The sequence below is a fragment of the Mus caroli genome, unplaced genomic scaffold (assembly GCF_978045245.1).
Source record: "Mus caroli unplaced genomic scaffold, Mus_caroli_1 scaffold_6, whole genome shotgun sequence".
NCBI lineage: Eukaryota > Metazoa > Chordata > Mammalia > Rodentia > Muridae > Mus > Mus caroli.
Window position 1 is genome coordinate 112,137,774 of NW_028227261.1, and position 23,641 is coordinate 112,161,414.

At 50.6% G+C, this 23,641-nt stretch overlaps 1 protein-coding gene across 5 annotated transcripts; it reads left to right on the top strand.

Moving 5' to 3' along the window:
• The first annotated feature begins 19 nt into the window (after positions 1 to 19).
• Tmem8b (transmembrane protein 8B) lies at positions 20 to 23,518 on the top strand. Of its 5 annotated transcripts, none has more exons than XM_029476651.2 (13): positions 20 to 704; positions 4,557 to 4,746; positions 5,091 to 5,298; positions 11,272 to 11,405; positions 11,659 to 11,927; positions 12,566 to 12,891; positions 15,730 to 15,823; positions 15,956 to 16,079; positions 16,158 to 16,300; positions 16,441 to 16,619; positions 19,854 to 20,000; positions 20,105 to 20,221; positions 20,441 to 23,518. In XM_029476651.2, exons 1-13 carry the CDS (start codon positions 194 to 196, stop codon positions 20,774 to 20,776), a joined length of 2,778 nt encoding a protein of 925 aa, XP_029332511.1. In that variant the 5' UTR covers positions 20 to 193; the 3' UTR covers positions 20,777 to 23,518. The 5 variants fall into 5 exon arrangements, with proteins under 5 accessions (XP_029332511.1, XP_029332512.1, XP_029332513.1 ...); XM_029476652.2 differs by having other exon boundaries at positions 20,445 to 20,634; XM_029476653.2 differs by lacking the exons at positions 20 to 704; positions 4,557 to 4,746; positions 11,659 to 11,927 and having other exon boundaries at positions 5,211 to 5,298.
• Positions 23,519 to 23,641: the final 123 nt, after the last annotated feature.

Here is a 23,641-nt window from a genome sequence, read left to right on the forward strand (position 1 = left end):
GGCCTGCTTAACGCCGGTTCAGCGCAGCCCGGAGTCGCCCAGGCCTGAACTCCTCCCCAGGTCCCGGCCCCGGCCCCGGCCCCGAGCCCGCGAGGACGCCAGAGGCCACCCCCCGGGGGTGGGGAGCGGAGCCGCGGGTCAGCTCTACGAGCGTCCCGTGCTGGCCTGGCCGGCCCCGCCCCCGCCCCGGGCCATGGCCCAGCCCTTGTCCCGGCCCCTCATCCTATCCCAATCTCAGCCTTGGCCTCCGGCCACGCCCTCGCCCCGCTTCCCAAACCTGTCCAGGCCCCGGCCGGTGTCCCAGCGAATGTCCAGGTCCAGGTCCCCGCTTCAACCCCGGTCCCTGCCCCCAGCCTGGCCGCTATCTCCGCCTCGGCCCTTGTTCCACCCCTTGTCACAATTCCCAGCCCAGCATCTGACCCTGTCCCATTCCCCGCCTTTGCTTAAGCCCCTGGCCCAGCCCCAGCCCTTGCTTCAATCTCCATCACCCCTACTCCTTCCATCACACCTCCTGCCCTTGTTTGAGCCCCGGTGCTCAGTTCAGCGCCACCCAAAAAAAGCTCAGTCTTTGCCCAAGTCTCTTTCACTGGGTCCCCGCCTCTCTCATACTCTACCCCTCTCCCAGCCTCGACTCAGGTCTGGGCTCCAGCTGCCACCAGCCCTATTGCTGCTGTTGCTGTTTTCTGTCCTTGGTCCAGGGGCTGGTGAGTGCAGAAGCGGAAAGGATTGAGACCGGATGGGGTTCCAGGGAGGGATAGCTTGGAAAGAGTCGGGAGAGGTGGGACTTGGTGAGCTCAGTCACTGGGGGAAGAAATGTGTGTGTGTTGGGGGGGGGGGAGGGCAACAAGGGGGCTTACACAAGAGATGGATTTGCAGCCTTTAAGAGTGGTGAGGCAGGGACTCTCAGGTAGTTCAGCAGGTTGCTAATAGTCCTCAAGAGACGGAGATCTCCTTTGCCCGTGTCCATCCTGACTCCTTGAGTCTGGCTTTCCCTGGGAAGTTTTGGGGACTTTGCTCCTTTTGTTTCCATAGTTTTGTGGAGAGGACATAGTCCCACCAGTAAAAGCTTCTTTTGTAACCTGAGATATGGAGAGCCTAAAACTTTGAGATAACAAACGCACATTAAAAAAAAAAAAAAGGGCTGAAAAGTAGTTTTGAAGACAATACGTTGCATTATATAGATGGACATGGGTTACTCATAATGAGTTTCTTCTTGTGCTGGGTCTTTCCCTAAGCAATCATAGCTGGGCTAAGAATAGTTTTTGATACGTTTAAAGCATGACTGAACCTCAGCACAATTCTGCAGATGGGGAAACTGAGGCTCAGGGAGGGAGCAGTTCAAAGTTGTGTTCTACATAGATGGCAATAGTGGAGCTAGAAAAAAAAGGGTTTCCTAATTCCTGTGACATAGTGGTTGTCTCCCTCCCCTCTTCCTCTGACTACAATACCCCACTGAAGTATTCTTCCATTGACCCAAGGCATAATCTCTTTCATAAACTGTTTCTCACTTGTATCTAGTCCAGGAAGCCCCTTGGCTGGTTAGTAGAGCGGCCCAGCCTCGTAATGGTCAGAATGAGAGAAGCAGAGAGGGGCCCAGCTTAAGGGGCAGAGGTGGTCCCATCAGGAAATGGCTAGTGTTCAAGGTCTTAGCCCCAAGCCACCTTTTCTGAGTGGCTCTGTCGCAAGAGATTGTCCCAACTGTCTTTGGCAATAACAGCTAGCTGCAGCTGTGGGTGGCAGGGGTTTTCAGTGATCTCAGTGGGTCTACTCAGTGTACAGCCTGAGATCAGTGCCATCCGAGGGTCGCAGGCCTGCAGAGACGTGTGGGGACTGTGCACTTGTGTGTATAACAGGGACCTGGGAATGGTGCACGCGTGCCATGCATTCACCCTTACATGTTGGTGACCTGCATTTGATCTGAATATACGTGAGCTGATAATGTCTTTGGAGTGCATATATTACTGTGTGAGGGGGAGGGGATGTTATATGGCCCACACACTTCTCAGCTTGGCCTGCTCCTCTTAGGAACGTATCACCAAAGTGCTACTTTTAGAAGCAGGTAATTCCTAGGCTTGAAGGAAGCATTAGAGGTGTGTGTGTGTGTGTGTGTGTGTGTGTGTGAGTGAGTGTGTGAGAATGTTCACATCCGGAAGCTCCTATTACTCACCATGCATGGTCATGCTAGGCTTCCTCCTCCTCCCTCTTCTTCCTCTTTCTTCTCTTCCTCTTCTCCCTCTTCCTCCTTCTTTCCTTCCTTCCTCCTCCTCCTCCTCCTCCTCCCTCCTTCTCCTCCTTCAAATGTGGGCATTGGGATTTCAACTCAGGTTTTCATACCTAGATAGCAAATATTCATACCCACTGATTGTCTCCCTAGACCTTGAGATCTTATTCATCATCCACCCAGTCTCCTGGGAGGAAGGAGCCAGGATGGGGGGTAGACATTCGTTGTTGACTACAGTGCAGGATCAACACTTTCCGAAGCAGCTGGCAATTAGCTTTTGGTTTTGATGAGGAGAGTTTGCGCGCACACGCACACGCACACACACACACACACACGATTTAGGTGAAACACCTTCATGTTATTGTAGAAGGGACATCAGGACAAGCTCATTTAGACTTGGGTAGCCATGCTTTCTGGGACATGGTTCTGGTAGGCCCTGTTAAAATTCCAAAGCAAAGCATGAGATGGATAGGGCAGTTTTCCAAGGAGCCGCCCTGCCTCCAACTCCTATGTTACCCCCAAAGCTCCAGGCTTCTATCTACTCCTTTTCCAACAAGTACATCCTGGGACACCCCCACCCCCGTATTCTCTGGCTTTGTTGAGGTTGGCTTAGGCAGGTCCATTCTCCAGGCCAAGCAAGCTCTTTGTGCCTGTCTGGTGCTAGCTTTAGGAGGATCCCTTCCCTATGCCCAGCAGAGGGCGCTCCAGAGCTCTTATTTCCTATAACAATAGTATTCAAGGCTAATCAGTGTTGAGCCTCTGGCTCCCAGTAGTGAGAGGCAGGATTCCTAGGACACTGTCTTCTTCTTAGTCCAGTGCACGTCACTTGCCTTGAGTACCTCCCACTTTTGTCTGAGTGCAGTTCCGAGCCTCTCTTTGCTCCTGGGCAGTGCTCAGCTTTCAGGGTGGCACTTTTTGTTGTTGTTGAAATTGATCATCTGGTTGGAACAGCAGTCTAGTCCTTTGGTGCTGACATGACCTTTGAGCCATTCTGGCCAGTGGCTTCCACTCATTTATGTCCTCGCCTCTTGAGTGTAACTCTTTAGGTTGTCCCAGGTTAGTGGGGCCAACCTACTCTCTTTCAGCAGCCACCTTTTTCCTGATGCCCCATCTCTGTTACTTTAAATACCTCGTTTTGGGGGTCAGATTAGGTAAGCCTTATGGGTGTTTCCTGTGTAGCTGAGGACCCTCACTCCAGCCTCTACTCTGTCTTAAAGACGCTTGAATTTCCCCAGGCTTTTACCTGTCCAGGGACATATTCCTGGGCTTCTTTGGAACTGTTCTGAAGAAGAGAGGGGAAGTTGGGGGGGGGGGCGGGGAGAGAGGAAGAGAAGAGAGAAAGAGAGAGAGAGAGAGAGAGAGAATGAACAAGCGCGTGTGGGGACAGTTTGTCTGTGTTTGGAGCCACCAGTCCTATCATCTGCTATGGATTACCACCTCTATGTGCTTGTCCGGCTAGGGCCTTTCCTGCCCACCCTGGCTCTGCTCCTGACAACAGTGATGGGGAATCAGCACTTCAGCTAGAGATAGCCACTCCTCCTCACCCCCTGCCTGGCCTACTCCACATAGTCCCAAGGGATTTAGCATGCCACTGGGTCAGCGAATGACTGCCTTCCAGGACTTCCCTCTGGGACAACCTCCCTGGCTCCTCATTTTGACCCTAGAGAGTCTGGTCATTCTCCTTTCTTGGGCACTGCCATGGTGGCCTGCCAGCCCTCGTTCTTGACTCTGCCACCCAAGCAGCTCCCTTGCAACCTCACCACACACACTCCCCCCTTCCCTCTTCTGCCCTGAGCTACTACACAGACAGCTCTTGTGAAGCTTCTGAGAATTTTTACTGCTCCTAACCACTGGGGAATAGAAAAGGGCAGAAGACAAACAAGTTACACAGTTCTGAGCTGACTCCCAAGCCCCACAGGTGGAGTTCTAGCTTGCTTAGCGGCTTAGGAGCCTGTGCCAACACACACACACACACACACACACACACACACACACACACACACACTCACATGCACACACGCACACGTGTACACACACACACATGTACACACACACTTGCACACTGTTTTGCTAGGCTTGGTGGGTGGAGATCAGTTCCTTCTGGGTGAGCGAGCTGCTGAGAAGTCAGATGAAGGGTCCAAGGTTTAAATCAGCAGGGTTTTGTTTTTTGCAATATGATTTTTTAAGAACGAGGCTTTTGTGAGGAATAAGCCAGATGACAAGAGGGCAGCACAGGCTCCTGGCTGGCGGAAAGTGCTGTTGACCTGGTCCTGTTGGTGAGAAGGTGACCATGCCTGCTCCCTAATGGAGATGTGTCCCCTCCCCCTCCCCCCAGGAGGCCTGTTCCTGACTGATTACTCCACCTGCTCGCCCCGCAAGCTCAGCCCCTTTCGCTCCTTTGCCAGTACGGAGCTCTTCCACTTCCACGTTCCCGAGGACACATTCCTGGCTGTTTGGAACCTCATCATCTTCAAGGAGCAGGGAGGAACCTTTGGGGACCACTGCCCAGACCAAAGCGTGACTGTGTGAGTGTTTGAATTACCTTTCTGTAACCCCGATTTCCAACCCTAGTCATTTTCCAAATCCAGTTATGACTTTGGGGGTCTAAACATGCCTCTTGACCCTGACCTTGACCCTTATCCAGGTGAAGTATGACCGAGGCCATGACCTCTGTCACCTGAGCACTCATAACTACTGTGAAGGTCTCAGCTGACCTGTTGCTCTTATGGACTTGACCCTTGACCTGGAATCATTTTGTGATGCATGTCAGTACAGGGAACCTGTTTGTTTCACGAGCTCTTTCTGTAGCCCCCGTTTCCCAGCTCCTGCTCACTGTCTGCTTTCCTCTCTTCCTACCTCTTGCCCCCAGGTATTTCCGCTCTGGAGCACCTCCCGTCATCAATCCGCTGCACACACACTTCCCAGCAGACACGGCTGTACCTGGGGTTTTCTCACTGACCCTCAGCTGGACACTGCCCAACAGAACCTCAGGCATCTTCAACGTTAGCAGCCCCTTACCTGGGGACTGGTTCTTGGCCGCCCATCTTCCCCAAGCCCATGGCCACATCTCTGTCAAGGTGGGTTGATGCTGCCTGGGTCAGGAAGAGTCCTGTCTTCCCCTCTATCCCTGCTGTGTGCTCACTGGCATCCCAGCCCTGTTCCAAAATGAGCAACAGCACCATTCGGCTGTGGTGGGCCACTGATTTTGGCCAGCAGGTTATCTGATGGATGCTCTATAGTAGGCATCTGGGACATAGTGATTCCAAGAAACTAGAGCGAAATTACAGGTTCTGGAATGAGGCCCTGGAACTGGGCAGTTTATCCCTTCCTCTTAGAGGGCATTAAGGCTAATGAGGGTGGTCACAACTATCTGGGCCTGTGGAATCTGCTATACAGACCCAGCACTGGCTTTATTTTGTATTTTGATTGATAATAGCCCTGGAACTTCTCTCAGGCCATATCCTCCTCTCTAGCCCATGCATCTTGGTTTCAGGTCTTTCCCCCTCGCCCTTTGAGAAGCTGTAAGAGAAGCTTTCCTAATAGAAGAGGCTTTGAGTAGCTGATATCCTTCCTGATCATTGCCTCCCTTCCCTCTGATACCAGCACTGACTTTAACACAGCAGAGATTGCCAGTCTGAAGGGCAGGTCCAAAGGGCAGGTTTGGAGTGAAAGAAAATGGCACAGTGTTTTCCCGCGGTTCTCATGTGTTAGAGAAGCTGAGGTCCTCCTTGTACTAAGGAGATACAGAGGTTTCCTACTGCTGCCCATTGCAGTGGAGGGGCAGTGTGATGAGCTGGCCATGTTAATCTGGTAGCCATGGTGTGGGGCTGGGATAGAGTGAAGGACAGAGCATGAGCAGAACAGGAATTGATAGAGTTCCAGGACAAGAGCTTTACAGATCGAGGAAGCCAGTGCTGTGTGACGATTGAGAGGGACAGAGATTCCTAACCAGGGGATTATTGGCTTCAAATTGGTAAAATGTACAGCAATATAGGCTGAGGTTTGTGAAAGTCAAGGGAGGCCTGGGAGCCCTCTGGATGAGAGCATTCTGGGAGCTCACCTAGAAAAGTCTCCGGGCTCTCGATTCATGTCAGAAAAAAAGGGTTTTTCCCCTAGGAGGAATGCCTTCATTGATCTTTGGCCAAATCTCAAAGACCTGCCCCTTAACCAGTCAGGATCTTGTAAGGACTGACGGAAGAATCCCTTAGCCCCTGTTCAGGTTATCTACCTTTCCAAGCGAGCAGGAAGTACCCGGATCGTAGGCCTGGTTGTTGGGCATAGCAATACAGAGCAAAGTGTACAAGTACCAGACCTAGTGCATGATTCAAAGTGTCCAGAGCCCTGGGTGGTAAGAAAACGACCAGGCCTGGCATGTATGCTCCTAGCTAGAGGGAGCAAGCCGTGCCAGGGAGGCCTAGATGGCTGCTCCCACACTGTGCTGAGACCAGAGAGAAAGTGCACAGTTGCGTCTTTCTCACTGGATGGACAAGGATCTTGGGATGGTATCTCTAAAATGTTGACTGCTTTCTAGAATCTTAGACGGGCCTCTGAGGATTGTTAAGCTCTCCAGACCCTGGCTAGTTTTCCAGACTTAAACCTAAGGGTTTGTTACCTAGAACATTCTTTTGGATTCCCAGCTTGTATCCTCTTTGTATCATGGTTTTTCAGACTTACTGTAAGGCATAGCAAACACAGGAAGTGGTATGGGCTTAGGAATAGCCCTGGGTAGGGGCAGGAAGAATTCTAGTGAGAAGAAGGCAGTACTGTTTCTGGAGTCCTCCTGGACTTGGGGATGACTGTAGATCTCTCTTTAACCCTTTGGCCTCCAGCTGCTTTGCACTAGGCCTTGAGTTTGGGGCTGGGAATACCGGGGTAAATAGGAGATGGTAAGATGTGGAGAATGCTTTAAAAACACAAAGAGAGGTGGATAACTCGGTTTGGCAATATGGTGGAGATGGTTTTCAGAGACTGCTAGGCAGCAAGGTCTGATGGGAAGGAGACAGGGTATTTCAGAGGTGGGAGTAGCGTGGGCCAGCGTTCGGGAGGCATACTGAAGTAGGTCGGTGTGAGCTCGGTGAAGAAGGTGGAAGGGTGGGCAAAGCCAGACCAAAGAGGACCTGGAAGTATCAACTGTACCTTGAGAGTGGCAGGGAGCCCGAGAAGGCTGTCCTTCTTTAGTCCTGACCCTCTCCTGAATCATGTGTTCCCAGTACCCAGCACCCAGTACAGCTGGTGCTCAGCAGTTTTGTGGCCTTTCTTCCACCTCAGGACTCCTCTTCTCCTTGCCCCTTCTTCTTCTCTTCCTAAGGCTCCCATTCACCAGTCTGAGGTGCTGGCTTTGGGGTTGTGGAACCAGCTAGCAACTAATGGGTCATAATGAGAAAGTTCTCCCAAATAGCATGGCGCAGGTCTGGAAGACCTTCTCTCTCCAGTCTAAGATCTGGGTGTAAAGAGATCAGGTAAAGTCATGAAAATGACAGCTGGACAGCACAGATGCGGATGGTTTAGAGGCGGCACACTGAGGAGGACCAAGCCTCTCAGCAGCTCAGCCACAGTAGGTAACATCTGCTAATGGCCTCCTGCTTCTCTCCCATCTAAGTCATCTTATTTATATTTCAAATAGGTGACATATGTATCTGGTACAGCCTTTGAAAGGCACAAAAGACCCACAGTGAAAAGTAAGTCTGTATTCTTACTTGTAAGTTTTGCGTTTCTCTCCCTGTAGGTAACAGCACCCAGATTTCCACTCCTTGCATATATTATTCTTTCCTTCTTGCTCGTCTGCCTCTTGGCAGTTATGACTCTTGTTCTCCTGCTCCCCCTGACCACTGTCCACTCCTCTGGCTTTTTTCTGACATCTCTGCTTGATCTATGTGTGCAGTTGTGACTTGATGCTTGGCCCCAGGAAAACTCCTTTCTGAATTTTTATTCTCTTATTTGGTGTCTATGGCACAGTTGTTTTAAATGTCTTATGAGTCTATGCCTCAGGAGAGTGGGCAGCTGGTCCTATATTCTTCGAATCTCAAACTTTCTATCAGCTTTCTTGATACATTCAATTGCTTGTCTAAGAAGTCTCAAGCTTAACATGTACAAAGCAGAACAAAGCCCCAAACTCTTGTTCCTAACTACTTCCAGTCTAGGCCTCTTCTTCCTGGTTATTTCTTCCCAGTAAGTACAGCTGCTCCCCACCAATTGCTCTGACCTAAGTGCGTCGTTCCTGACTCTTCCTCTGCTCTCATGTCCCCACGACCAGTTCCTCAGCACTGCCTGCCAGCCCGAAGGGGCATCTCCACTTCTCCATGGAGCACATCCTCTCTAGAGTCCCCTAACCACCACAGTCACCTCCTAAACAGTCGCTCTGCTTCCTCTGCCCCTGCAGTGTGCCCTGTCCCCATTCCCTTCCACATTGATTGGTGTTGACTGACTCAGGACAGGAGAGCTGTGCTGGGCACAGGGGAAGCCACCTGTCTATGGGCATCTTCAGTCTGTAAGCCTATCTTGGTGTTTCTACTGTGGTGAAAGAACACCATGACCAAAAGCAGTGCTGGGAGGAATGGGTTTCTTTCAGCTTACAACTCTGAGGTCACACTCCATTGCTGAGGGACGTGAGGGTGGGAGCTCAAACAAACCAGGAACCTGAAGACAGGATATGATGCAGAGGCTACGGAGGGATGCTGCTAACTGGCTTGCTGTTCATGTCTTGCTCAGCCTACTTTCTTATAGAACCCAGGACCACCAGCCCGGCGGTGGCCCCACCTACAAGTGAGTTCAACCCTCCCACATTAATCACCAATCTAGTAGGGGCATTTTATCAATTGAGGTTTCTCTCTTCTAAAATGACTCTACCTTGTATCATGTTGACATAAAACTAGCCAGTACAAAGCCCCCTCTGGGCCTGGAATTTCTTAAAGAAGGTTAGCCCAATTGGGCACGGTGACTCTTAGTAATAATCCCATACCAGAGAGATGGAGGCAGGAGGACTGGCATGAATTGTAACCAGCCTGGAACTCAAGGTGAATTCAAGGCTAGGCTAGACTACAGAATAAGACCCTGTCTTTCTGTCCCACAAAGCATGAGGAGTTCTCCATAACCCAGAGCCCAGCTACCAGGCCTTCTGCTTTCTTGCTCTTTGCGTCATGCTGAGGAAGTCTGGATATTGATGGAACACACCAGAGCAGCATATGTCTTGCTATTTCCTGAAACCAGCAGTAACAAATAGAAGCAGTGTTTCTTTCCCCAGACTGTGAGGCAGGGACATGGGGCACATCCTGAGCGCGAGGTTGTTGCAGATCCCTGCGTTGGGATCTTGCTGGAGTATTTCTGATCCATAGGGTTTTACATCATAAGTGAAGGACCTCTGCTCTGGATGTCAGAGATGAAAACTTCTGTACAGTTGGGTCACTTTAGGGAATTGTCTTTTGGCACCCATCTTTCAGCTTGACAGCTGCCTGAGTTTCTGCACCTCAGATGTGCGGGGGAGGGGAGTATGTTGAGCACTGTCTGAGTCTTCTGACCTGACGTAGACCAAGGCCTCTTTACAACACTGGGGACTTAGTCCGAAGTGCATGGCTTGGCTGACTTCCCCCATGACATAGAGCATGGTGACATGTCAAGGCCTGGAACTTCTCCTTAGAGCAGGCTCTGGAGGCACATCTTCATCAGAGTGGCCACTGGAATGAGTGATGGTCTCTAGTTTATTGAGCCAACAGAAGACCGTTTATCTCGTTTAGAGAAGCCTCGTTAGGAGACCCTCACGCCCTTTAACTGATGGTGGTTAGGGCTTGTAAAATGTGGATACTGTGGAAGGCGAATGGTGGCACTAAGTGATGGGGTTGCTGGGCATATGGCCTCAGGATCGGAGAACGGGAGGGGCATAGTAGTTTGTCTAGGTTCAAGAGAAGCCTTGGAAAGTACGGCAGCTGTACTTCAATGTCTGAGGGGACAGGCTGAGGCTGAGGGTCAGGTCAGAGGGGACAGATTGTGGCTTCATAAAGGTCAGCGCTGTCCACAGCTAGGCTGATTCATGTGTTTGGCAAACATTCATGGCAAGTTGCACACACTACATTAAGCCTGTGTGTGGAGAGCCAAGTCCTGGTCTCCAGTTCCAAATAGTGTGCAGGGTAGAGAGAGTAATCCTCACTGGTGTGCTGAAGCAGAGGGCAGACAGGCAGCAGAAACAGTTAAAGGCTTAGACTAGGAAGGGGTGGACCAGAGACCTAGACGAAGCTTCCCAGCTCCCGTAGAGCCAATGTTTAGTTGTAGAATGGGATAGTTTGCTGCTCTGGTGACATGGGGGCAGATCAGGGATGTTTAAGGGGAGGGGTTGGGTTGGGATTAAGTGCAGCAAAGCCCAGTTATCAGTTGGGTCTGAACTTGAGTCCCTGAGCTTCATTTGGTGCTGAGACCTTGAGACCCAGATCGGACAAAGGAGATAAGAAATGGCTGTGCAGAGAGCTGAGGGATGGCTCACTGTGTGAGCACTTGCTCTGTAAGCGTGAACGCGTGAGTTCAGATCTCCAGAACCCACACAGCCGGACAGAGTCTCACACATCTGTAACCCTGGTGCTTGGATGGCAAGGCGGAGGTGGGGATAGGAAAATCTCCAACAGCTCATGGGTCAGCTATCCTTCCTCATTCAACTCACAAGAGAGCTGGTGAGCAAGATGGGAGGTGGAGGCTGTCATCTGGGCTCCCTCTCACGTATACCTGTGGTTTATGGGCATATATTTGCACTCAAATACATGAGCACACATACAGAAAAGGCAATTAATTCTCCCCTAAAGAGCCAGCATGCATACTTGGGCATGTCTTTCTTCTGAGTGCCTCTTTTTCTCCTAAGCCTTGTAGTTAAGCCTGCTGTAAAATATTTTTTTTAAATTCAGCACAATTCTTAATAAAATGTCTACTTATGGAGGGAAAGTTAGGAGCCTAGAGACCGGAGTAGGAGATCTGGGAGCCAGAGGCTAACGGGGTTTCTTCAAGACCCCTACAGTGGCTTCCGTGAGCCTTGGTTTGGTAGCACCCTCACGTCTGTCCTGTTTCTGTTTCAGGGTCTCCAGGATGAATGTCAGTACCTCCTTCAGCCACAACTGATTGTCCGACGGCTGCTGGATGTGGCTGTACTGGCTCCTGGCCGTCCCTCAGAGCAAACCCTTTCCTCCCGTAATCGTTCGGCCTTGTACAAGTAAGTAAACCTGCCCTTTCCTCCTCTGATCTTACAGAGGAGCAGTCTTGCTTTCCCTCTAGCCAAAATAACCCAGAATCCCCAGGGTGGATCCAGGGATACCCCAGTCTCCTTTCCCCTAGCACAGAGACACCTGACATGCTCCTGTCCCCATGCCCTTTGCCCCCATTCTTTCCCTTGCTTCCTCTTGTTTCTCTCCCCAGTGTCTCTTACCTCTCTGTCTTTTCTTGTCCCCAACCTATCCTCTGCCCAGGGTCTTTGTGCCAAGCTTCACCTACAGGGTTTCAGCCCAGCTGGTGTGTGTAGGGGGTCGAGGGGCATCAGTCTGTCCCCTGACACTGCGCCTACGTCCCAAGGCTCCACCCCTACACAACTCAAGCTCTGTGGCCTGTGGAGGTGCCTCAGTATGTCAGCTGGAGTTGGCCTTGCCCCCCTGGGGCCACTGGGTCTATGTGCGTGTGGAGACGCCATCCCGTGGTCCTGGCAGGACTATCAGCTTCCAGCTCTGTGTGCGGTTACAAGGTCGGAATCCCTTCACCTGCCTCAGCTCCCTAACCTGTACAGTGATCCATGGCTGGGGGGATAGAGCTGTGTTCTATGACCCTCAGCCCACCCCTGCAGTTTCCCCTCCCCAACCCAGGTACTCTATACTCCTAAGGTCCCAGCTCTTTGGAGCTTCAGGTCATGGGGCCACCTTCATAGTGTGTCTTTGCACCTGACTCAAGACAACTGAAGGCTGTCATTATTTTTCTTGACTTAATCCCATTTTAAGTTTCCTGGGGTGGACAGGGACAGCCAGGACTTCTGGAACTGCCCTTGCACACAGTTGAAAATCATTAGTCCAGCATGTCACATTAGCTTTTATTGCAGTGTTTTCAGCGCCTTGAGGAGGGACACATGACCTGAACTCCTTGTAGTATGACCTTGGGGAAGGACAGATGACCTTCACACTCCCAACTTGGCAGTTGAATAAGTGACAACTAGGAAACATCTGGGCCCTGCCTATGACCCTGGGTGCCTCCTTTTCCAGGCCCGCCATATTCCAGTTTATACTCCTTCCCCTGACCCCACTAAGGCCCGTCGGGCTCAGTTCTGTGTCTGGTGGGGCCACAGGGCTATGCAGGCCACGTGTCTCATCTTTGGTTTCCTCCATTTCACAGAGTGTCCACAACCCAGCCTGTCCCGTGCCTTGGTCCCTGGGGCTGCCATGAACATGCCCCAGTCACTGGGCACCCAGCCACTGCCCCCGGAGCCACCATCCCTGGGGACTCCTGTAGAAGGGTCTGGAGCTGTAGCGCCCACTGAGCACTGCTGGCCAGTGCGTCCGACTCTGCGCAATGAGCTGGATACCTTCTCTGTCCACTTCTACATCTTTTTCGGTCCCAGCGTGGCCCTTCCACCTGAGCGCCCAGCTGTGTTTGCCCTGAGGCTGTTGCCGGTGCTGGACAGCGGGGGCGTCCTTAGCCTGGAGCTCCAGCTCAACGTGGTATGTCCCAGAAGGGGTGCTTTCCCTGCTGGGGGAGTCTGGAGGGGTGAGTCGCACGCAGGACAGGGCCCTTGTCCCCCTCAGGAGTCTGTCGAGGTTGCTTTGTGCTTGCCTCCAGTTCTCCACACAGTCCTGGTCAGCAAGTGCTCTGAGGACCCACTGCCCTGTGATTGCTGCACCAACCAGGCCTCAGGGTGGCCAATCCTGTACGGTGGCCTCCTGCCGGAGGCTGATCTCAATGCTGGTTCACTTGTATTCCTGACGGTCCACCAGGGCTGCTTTCGTGCACTCCCTCTGAGCTTTGTTTTGTCTAGAAGCTTTACCTAGCAGATCCACATGTGTCCTTGTTCTTAGTAGATTCTTTCAGAGCAGTTTTAGATTTACAGAAACAATGCGCAGGAAGTAACTGATTGGGTCTGGGAAACTAGCTAAGTGGATAAAGTACTTGCCTGTCAGGTATAAGGACCTGACTTTACATAAACCTATAATCTCGGCACTGAGGAGTTGGAGCAGGGTGGTCCCTTGGGCCAGCCTGGCCTACTTGGTGAGTTCCAGGTCAAATGAGAGGCCCTGTTTTAAAACCAAGGTGGATAGCATTGGATCATACTTAACATTGACCCCTGACTTCCACATGCATATATCTATACCTGTACATGTTAATACAGATGCATACACACATTTACATACAAAGACAGTAGAGACTCCACATACGTCTCCCTTTCCCATGCAATTTCCCTTATTACTAACAAATTACTTTAAAGCTGTGCATTGGCTACAACCCTATCCTATTTTTAAAAAAAGATGTATTTATTTATTTAATTTATTTATTTTATGTATGTGTGTGAGTACACTGTAGCTGAAGATTGTGAGCCTTCATGAAGTTGTTGAGAATTGAGTTTTTAGGATGTCTGCTTGCTCTGGTCAACCCTGCTCACTCTGGTCGGCCCAAAGATTTATTTATTTATTATACATAAGTACACTGTAGATGACTTCAGACGCACCAGAAGAGGGCGTCAGACCTCATTACAGCTGGTTGTGAGCCACCATGTGGTTGCTGGGATTTGAACTCAGGACCTTTGGAAGAACAGTTAGTTCTTAACTACTGAGCCATCTCGCTAGCCCAACCCTACCCTATTTTAACAACCCTTCCGATATTTCCCATCATTCTCAATAGCTGAAACCTCCTCAGTGTCCTGGGGCCCTCATGTTTGTACTTCTCGCCACCTGACACACATTCCTCCGCTTTAACTTTGAGTCGTCATGTCTCCGAAATTGATTATCTGAGCTGGTCTGACCAGTGTGGCAGGCCTGTCTGTCTGTCTGTCTATCTATCTATCTATCCCTGCAGGCCTGGAACTTGCTATATAAACCAGGCTGGCCTCAAACTTTCAAAAGTCTGCCTGCTTCTGCCCCTAAACATTGGGATTAAAGGTGTACAACTGCACCCAGCTAAGTCTTGCATCCATGCATCTTGATAGCAAGTTTATCCCTGAGTTGTTGCATTCCTCTGAGCTCACCTGAGATTGTGGTGAATTGTGAACCCTGGGTCCTCTATTCTTTTTTTCCAAGTATTTATTTTTTCCCCCTGGACTATATGCCTGTATACTGCCTTTGGCTAGTCCTGTACTAACTTTAACTGAGTATACTTCTGCATATTGTCCTTCTTGGCCTTCCACTTACATAAGTGACAAAGCGGTTGTGTGGTGCTCACTCTTGCAGTCCAGGAAGGGTGCACACACAGCATTGTTTGGTGAGAGTTTAGCTGAAGAGGGCATGTGTGATGGTGTACGTACATAATCCCAGCACAGGAGGCGAGAGGCTTAGAACCCTGGTTACATAGTGAATTTCAAGCCATGACAGCCTGGATTATGTGAAATGCTATCTCAGAAATTCCAAAAATAATAGTTGAGAATTTAGTGGAAGTCTTCCTCTGCCTAGATGCTGCTTCCCTGGAGACTTAACAAATTGAGGTGCGCTCACAAATGTGGGACCTTTCCTGAGATCCCTTCTTTAGCTATTTTTCTATCATGAGTTACAAATTTCTCATATGCAGTTATTTTTATCCTGATTTAATGTATCAGGATACATTAAATGCCTCAGATCCTTCCCTAGTGAGATGAGCTAATGGCACCCTGCTTCCTGTTTCTTCCTCAGAGACAACCCCTCACCTCCACACCTGGGGGGTGTCAGCTTTTTTTTTAAATCCCATTCAAATTGCTACATTTAACATTGAATCTCTCTGGCCTCTATTCAGTTCTTGGGGTTTATATTTTAATTTATTTTAGTCATCAGAGTGTTTTGCCTGCACATAGGTGTGTATACCATATGCATGCCTGGTGCCTGAGGAAGTGGGGAGCCTCTGTGTGGGCGCTGGGAATCAACCCGAGTCCTCTCCAGAACAACAAGGGCTCTTACCCACTGAGCCAGCTCTCCAACCCCAGACTGTGTTTTCTTAATAAGCCTTTACCTTCAGCCTCAGGGCTAGGTAACTGGGAACTTAAAAAATTTCCTTTATCCACAGCTAGTTTGTCCAGGTGCCCAATTCCTCCCGTACACTAGGTAGGATGAGCCAAGGTACCTTCTCTTCCAAAGGGGAGGTTCAGAGTCGGGGCTTGTTCTCTCCTTAGGCTTTGAAAGAGTCTGGCTCTGAGGATCTGATAGTTTGCATACTCCTAAGTGAGAGCCCAGCTTTCATGGGTTGATCCTGGAGAATGGGCCCACTCTCCACGAGGAGACTCTGGCTGTCTAGCCCCAGGGAGTGGGAGAACTGGTAGCTGGGTAGTTGTGGCTCTCCCATCCCAAGGGTCTGACAGCCTCATTTTCATACACCTTGCTCAGAGCTCTCTGCGCCAGGAAAATGTAACAGTATTCGGATGCCTGACTCATGAGGTGCCCTTGAGCCTGGGGGATGCTGCTGTGACCTGTTCCAAAGGTGAGGAGGGGACTGAGGACTAGGGGGCTGGGTGCCCTCACAATGGGGTGCGGGCAGTTCAGGTATTCCCAGAGGTGGGTCCTGATTCCTTGCTGACCACACCTTCTCTCTTCTGGGCTCTTCTACCTTTAGAGTCCCTGGCAGGCTTCCTTCTCTCGGTCAGTGCCACCTCCAGAGTGGCCAGGCTGCGAATCCCATTCCCACAGACGGGGACCTGGTTCCTGACCCTCCGTTCTCTGTGCGGGGTGGGACCTCGGTGAGCAATATGGGGCACAGTTGGGGCTGGGTTAGGGCTGCCCTGGCTTCAAATAATCAGGAGTGTGTATGCTTGCAGGTTTGTGCGGTGCCGCAATGCAACGGCAGAAGTGCGGCTGCGTACCTTCTTGTCCCCATGTGTGGATGACTGTGGGCCCTATGGCCAGTGCAAACTGCTGCGTACCCACAACTACCTGTACGCGGCCTGCGAGTGCAAGGCTGGTGAGCGGGCCGGGCATTAGGGTGGCCAGCAAGGGTGCCCTGAGAAAGTGGGTATGGGGACAGGGTGAGCCCAGCCACAGGTCCGTTGAACCCACCCATGCCTTCTGTCCTCCTCCACCCTTTACCTTCCCCGCCTGCAGGGTGGCGAGGCTGGGGTTGCACAGACAGTGCCGACGCGCTCACCTATGGATTCCAGCTGCTGTCCACACTCCTCCTCTGCCTGAGCAACCTCATGTTTTTGCCACCTGTGGTCCTGGCCATTCGGAGCCGATACGTGCTGGAAGCTGCCGTCTACACCTTCACCATGTTCTTCTCCACGGTATGCATGGGTACCTTTCCTTCACTGTGGTTTCCCCACAGGGTGGGGAGAGGGTCTACATTTCTACCACACGCCCGGACCCCACAACTTGAGGATGTCTTCTAGAGCTGAAAGTGACTGGTTTTTGTTAGGCACCTTGCGAGGTGAATGGCCAGAGCTGTTTACCAGCTGACCTAAGGGTGGAGCTTTGCATCCCCCACATGCGAGGTAGAAGAGCTGTTGGCTGAGCACACTGAATGGACCTCATAACTGTGGGCTTGGGCTTTCTCTATAACCATCATGGAGTCTCTGCATGGAGGCTTCCTCACTCTCACTGTGTGGTCTCCATTGCTCTCTCTCCAACACCCTCACCTTTCTACCTCTCTTTTTCTCTTTCCTTCCTCCCTTCCTTCCTTCCTTCCTTCCTTCCTTCCTTCCTTCCTTCCTTCCTTCCTTCCTTCCCTCCCTCCCTCCCTCCCTCCCTCCCTCCCTTTCTTTCTTTCTTTCTTTCTTTCTTTTTTTGAGATAGAGTTTTAATCTATAGACAAGGTTAGCCCAAGCTCCCCATGTAGCCCAGGCTGGCCTTAAACTCTGAGCTGGGATTACAGGCACGTTCAGTTCCAGTGATTTCTGTCTATAGCATGCTCACTTTTATGACATAAAAGCATGCTATCCCATTCAGTCACTTTGGCCTTCTTGATTTCCGTGGGAACTTTGGAAGGCAGAGGGATCTTTATAGTGAGGAGTTTATCAGAAACCTGTTTTAAAGAGTCTTGAGAACTTTGTCCTTGGGCATCATGGGAAATGGCCATGTGATATAAAATCCCAGCTCAAAAGATTTATAGGGTGCTTGTTTTTTTTGAAACAAGGTATCAGTGTATCTGTCTGGCCTGGACTCTGTGTAGACCAGGCTAGCCTCAAACTAAGAGAGATCCATCAATCTTTGCCTTCCAATGCTGAGATTACAGGTGTGCACCGTCACACCCAGTTAGGTTTATAGTTTTAAGTCTCCCTGTTTCCATTATGGAATCTTAGCAGTCCCTTCTCAGAGGTTTCCAGCTCCCTATAGGCAGAAAGGTTCACGCTACAAGCTTCTCTGATGGGAGAAGCAGGAGTGCATCTATCTCCTGTGTAACTTAGCTCCCCAATAGGTTTGTCCCAACAAGATCTGACATCTTGTCATCTCAGTGGGTTTTGTTTGTTTGTTTGTTTGTTTGTTTGGTGTTTTTTGGCAACTTGTGACACACAAGGACTACCTGTGAGCACTGCAAAACCCTTAAATGGATTTCTATTTTCCATAAATTTTGGCAACAAGAATATCACAAAAGATCTTGTCCATATGACAACTCAGTGAACAAAAGTCTGAGCCCAACTCCCAGGGCCTGCAGAGAGGAGGGAGAGGAGGGCTGCCTCAGCTCGTCCTCTGACCTGTCCACATGTGATGTGATGCACGCACACATGCACACACGCGTGCTGCTAACATCCTGGCTTCAGGCTCCATTCCTGTTACCTCTCCTGCTCCTCAGACCATCACAGTAATTCTCAGTGACTCTTGGTAAGTGGTCTTAGGACAAAATTGACTTAGGACACAGAAAAATAAGTGGACAGCACTAAATCTCCCCACATCCTGAGTACAGATTCCCTGGATTAATTGCGCCTTTATTGATTCTTGAATACCCTATTTTGAACCACTGGATAAACTATATATTTATAGTCTAAAAATGTAAAATTCTACAGTTTGGTTAATTTTTCCAGATCACCTCATGTGTAGCATGCAAAGTAAAGAAGCAGTGAGCACACAGTCAGACGAGGGACGAGGCTGGCAGAGCAGCTCTGTCTCAGTGCCCTCCCCCAGACCCCACCCGCACAGAAGCCCTAGGAGAAAGGCACAGGAGAAGGGCCTTGTGACTTCCTCAGGCTCAGCATCTGGTGCCTCCACTTTACCCTTATCTTGCTGTGCTGTGTCTTCCCTTGTCCAAGGTGAAGTATTCACCACAAGTCCCACTTCCTGAATCTGTTGAGCTTTCTTTTCTGTGTGTTCCAAAGGCAGGTGCAAGACGCTGATTAGGCCTGAAATATAAAATCGTGCTTGAAATGTAACGCTAAGCCAGAGAGTCTGTTAGATCACTCAGTGGCTCATAGTTTTTTTCATCTGATTTTGAAAGAGGAGACTGGCCAAATAGCTGCCTGTAATCCTAGCACACAGGATGCTGAGACAGGAGGATTGCTGCAAGTTTGAAGTCAGCTTGAGCTGCACAGTAAGTTCTAGGCCAGCCTGAGCAATAGAGTCAGACGCTGTCTCAGAATGGGTGAGACATTGTTGGGGGACAGATATTCAGGAAACAGTGTCCAGTGAATTCATATTCAAGCGTTAATTCTTCATGGTGAGGAGAGGAGGGTCATGTCCCTTTGTCACATGGTATCCTAGTGTGAGAGCTGCCCTGTTCTTCATGGCCACAGAGCCACTCTTCATAACTCTCCCATGCCACTGTCCATGGCCACTGTCCATGGCCACAGGGACTTTCTTGCTTGCTTCCTGGGCTTCCAGCCCTTGGCATTGGGGTGGGGGTGGGGAGCTGCTGAAGTGGCTCTCCTGAGGTAAGCTATAAGTCTAGTTCAGAGCCTGAGGATGCCTACGAGATCAGAGCCAGATACCATGGAGGTCCGAGATAGGATTGTTGACGAGACTCAGTAAGCATGAGGGTAAGGGTTGGGACTGGCCTCAGTTGAAATCTCAGCCCCTGGCTGGATTCTTTCCATAACATACATACCCCAGAAGCAGGGCAAGGACGATGAAGGGCCGGTGTCTGAGCTGCCCAACACGTTTGGTTAGAAAGCAGACCAGACCTCACTGCCTTATTCTTCCTAAGGAGGGGAAGAGTCAGGGCTGGAGAGATGGCTCAGTGATGAGAGCACTGGCCGCTCTTGTAGAGGACCAGGTTGTGATTCCCAGCATCCACATGGTGGCTCACAGCTAACTGTCTGCACTGCAGTTTCAGTGCAGTCTCTGCTCTCTTCTGTGCCACTCTATGTATGCAGTGCACAGACACACATACAGGCAAACACCATATACAGAAAATAAATCTAAAAAATAAAGGAAGGAATGAAAGAAGCAGGCATTCTAGTATTGCTCACCTGTAACCTCTGACCTCTGGATCTCTGACAGAGAAGTAGCCCCATGGGGTCTTTCTTTGGTTTCATAGCCCTGGACTTTTGGTGTCAAGGCCTATTAACACCTGTTATTTCTTCTTACAGTTCTATCATGCCTGTGACCAGCCAGGCATTGTGGTTTTCTGTATCATGGACTATGATGTACTTCAGTTCTGTGATTTCCTGGGCTCCTTAATGTCTGTGTGGGTCACCGTCATCGCCATGGCTCGTCTGCAGCCTGTGATCAAGCAGGTTAGTCCAGGGACAAGCCTAGCAACCTCTCTTTAAAACCTACCCATGCTTGAGGCCTTCCCTGTGCCGCCACACTGTGGCCCAGCCCTGGCATCTCCCTGTAGGTGCTGTACCTGCTCGGGGCTATGCTGCTGTCCATGGCTCTGCAGCTTGACCGGCATGGACTCTGGAATCTGCTGGGACCCAGTCTCTTTGCCCTCGGGATCTTGGCCACAGCTTGGGTAAGAGTGGAGAGGTCTGTGAAGGGCCAAAGAGGGAGCAGGAGTAAATGTGGGGTGCTGGCTATTTGGTCCCCAGTTTAAGGTAGCCTTGCATTCTGTCATCATCACCTGCTGTCCACTGTGGCCAGTCAAGTTTTGACAGGTGCCGCCTAGGGCTCAGGGGTAGTCTGAACTGGCTCTGGCTTGGATTCCTGAGTCCTGCTTCTCTGCTTCCCCCAGACAGTTCGCAGCGTCCGGCGCCGGCACTGTTACCCACCGACATGGCGCCGCTGGCTTTTCTACCTGTGTCCAGGCAGCCTGATTGCTGGCAGTGCCGTTGTACTGTATGCTTTCGTGGAGACCAGGGACAACTACTTCTACATCCACAGCATCTGGCACATGCTCATTGCTGGCAGTGTGGGCTTCCTGCTGCCTCCCCGTGCCAAGACTGACCGCCGGGTCCCTTCTGGAGCCCGGGCCAGGGGCTGCGGTTACCAGCTGTGCATCAACGAACAGGAGGAGCTGGGCCTTGTGGGCCCAGGAGGGACCACTGTCAGCAGCATCTGTGCCAGCTGAGAGGGGCTTTGGGCCAAGCTCTAAGGTCAGAACCCTGCCTAGGGTTCCTCCTGGGGCTGTGGAGCCCACCTAGGTACAAGGGACAAGTTGTGTTTCTTAATGACACAGTCTTTCTCAAGGATGACTGTTTTCAGGGAGCAGGAGGCTTTCCTAAGACATGGAGAATTTCTTAAGAGCCTAGAGTCCTCCTGTGCTTACGGAGTCCTTCTTAAGGATGAGCTATGCAGGACACTGCGCCCCTGAGGACCAGGGAATCCCTAGGGGTGTGGAGCCCTTCCCAGGAATAGGGAACCCTCCTACAGACGAGAGATACTTCCCAAGGAGACAAAATGTCATCAGTACAGAGGGAAAAGGGGTCGATCCTGGAGAAACAAGTCGCCGGATTTTTCTAGTGACTTAGCAGTGCTGGGCAGAAGGGCTACAGGAGAGAGAGAGAGGGAGAGAGAGAGCGAGCTGGAACTGCTAGGCAGCTGGCGTCCTCATGTGGTACACGGAGCCTGCTATGTCTCCAGTGAAGTGTATACTGAGTCTGTGCTGCCTTTTTTCCCTTGTTGGGGGTCAGGGTGTGGGAAAATGGGGCGAGAGGGACACTGAAGAAATCCTGAGAGTGGCAGGGACCTTCCTGGAGAAGATGCTGGAAGCTACTGTCTGGTTTCTGCCCTGTGGCTTATACACCAGCATCCCTCTCATCTGGTCCCTGTGTTTAATTCCAAATACTCCCCAGCGCCCATTTCCCAATTGCTATGGATCCTAGTCTGGAGTAGTGAAGAGGGGTGTGTGCATCCGTGTGTGCGTGTGCTTGCTGTGAATATACAGAGATGAATTAGTGAGACAGACTTCCCCCATGACGCCTACACCCACAGAGAAGGAAGCTGAAGTGCCAGGAAATTAGAGTAACAGGTACAAATTTCAGACATAGAAGGCACCACAAGAATGGAACTATTTTAAGCTTCCATTTTTTTCTTGCATGCCAGAAATAATCGTATAAATTGACATTTTTTTTCTTTGTGTGTGTGTGTGAGTGTGTATGTGTGTGAGTGTGTGTGTGTGTGTGTGTGTGTGTGAGAGAGAGAGAGAGAGAGAGAGAGAGAGAGAGAGAGAGAGAGAGAGAGAGAGAGATTGAGGAAAGAGAGAGAGGCTCTCACTATGTATATAGTTTGTTCTGGCTCAGATCTCGTGATCCTCTGGGTCCTGGAGTTACAGACATGGATGCCATACCTGGCAGCTGGACTTGTTCTTTCCCCATGGGGTCATAGCTGAGTTTGGAGGGTCTTGTCTTACACTGAGATACGAGAACATTCTTTCTGGTCCCCAGTATCCATACTTTATCATCTTACGAGAGTTCAGTCACCCCAGCTGGCTCCCAGTCTGCAGTCAGACAGGCTGCTAAATGCTGAGAGGTTTCTTGTTCTGTCTGCTTAGCCCCGAGTTCCTGCACCCCAGGTCTGTGCCACATGGATGTTCTTGAGTGGCTACCCAGACACAGCATGAAGCCGCTTTTCTTCTGGAGTCCTGTGCTAGGTTTTACTTGATAAGGCAAAAGATGAGTTGTTTTTTCTTTTAAGCTCCGTAGATGGAGCCAGGGGCTCTGCTCCTGTCTCTTTAGCAACCTGGGGCAGTGCTCACACCTCCTCCCCTCCCCCCTCCCACCTGTCAGACTGGAGAAGGAGCCAGCCTCACATTTCCCCCAATTCTTCTCTCTGTGCCTTAAGTCCTTTCTACTCTCTTCACAACCCAGGCCTTTGAAGCCCAAAGCCTAGAAAATACCATTTTATTCTTTACTCTCTGTAATAAAATCTCTTCCCCAGGCACTGAGTACTGAATAAAGTAGCTGACTGATTGGCCAGGAGTGAGGGTATACAGGCTGCGTGTCTCTTCCTGTATTAAAAGTGCTATTCTTGGGCCAGGTATGGTGGTGCATGCCTTTAACCCCAGCATTCTGGGGCTAGGAGCTGGTGAGTTAACATGAGTGAGAGCCAGCCAAGGTTACATCGACCCTCTCTTAAAGAAAAATAAAGTAAAAGAAAATAAAATGGCTGAAGAAATGGCTCAGCAATTACGAGCATGCATTGCTGTTCCAGAGGACCCAAGTTCAATTCCCTGTATCCAGTTACCAGCTAAGATGCCTGTAACCACAGCTCCAGGGGATACACTACCTCTGGGCTCCATGGGTACCTCTCCACACAAGTGGCGTACACTCACACAGACACAAACACACATACACATGATTAAAAATAATAAATTTTTTCAGAAAGAAGAAATGCTACTCCTTCCCTTATCTGTGGCCATACTATCCTCTATGCACTTGTGCGTGTCTGATCTCAAAAGCTAAGCAGGGCTGGGGCTGGTCAGTGCTTGGATGGGAGCTAAGCCATTCTCACCCAGAGGTAGGCAGAGCTGGTCATGAGGGGAGTTGACCCAATAGCCAGGGCTCAGGACTAACTTGACAGAAGGCAATGAAGAGGGAAGGGGATTGGGGCACTCTACTCTGTTTGGACTTGAAAGGGACTTCTGGTGAGGGGTGATCTTGAGTGAGAAAGAATTAAGTGGGTTGCCATAATGCCAAGATGTTGGGAATGTTTCTCTGGTCAAGAGTGCCCATCTTTTATTCCTGAGACACGCGTTCCCTCTGGTCCCCGGCCACTAATGTACTTAGGATGCATGATGTATTGCCCAGCCTGTTGCACACACTGAGCCAAAGGTCAGGGCATGTTTGGAAAGGGTTGCAGTAATGGGAAGAGACAGCGGAAAGGGACCTGTGAGGAGGGAAGTGGTCTTGGGGTGGGGAGGGTGGGGGACCGGGGAAGGTAAGCAGCCAGTGGTGTTTGGGGGAGAGAGTCAGTGTGCTCTTTCCCTTTTGGGAGA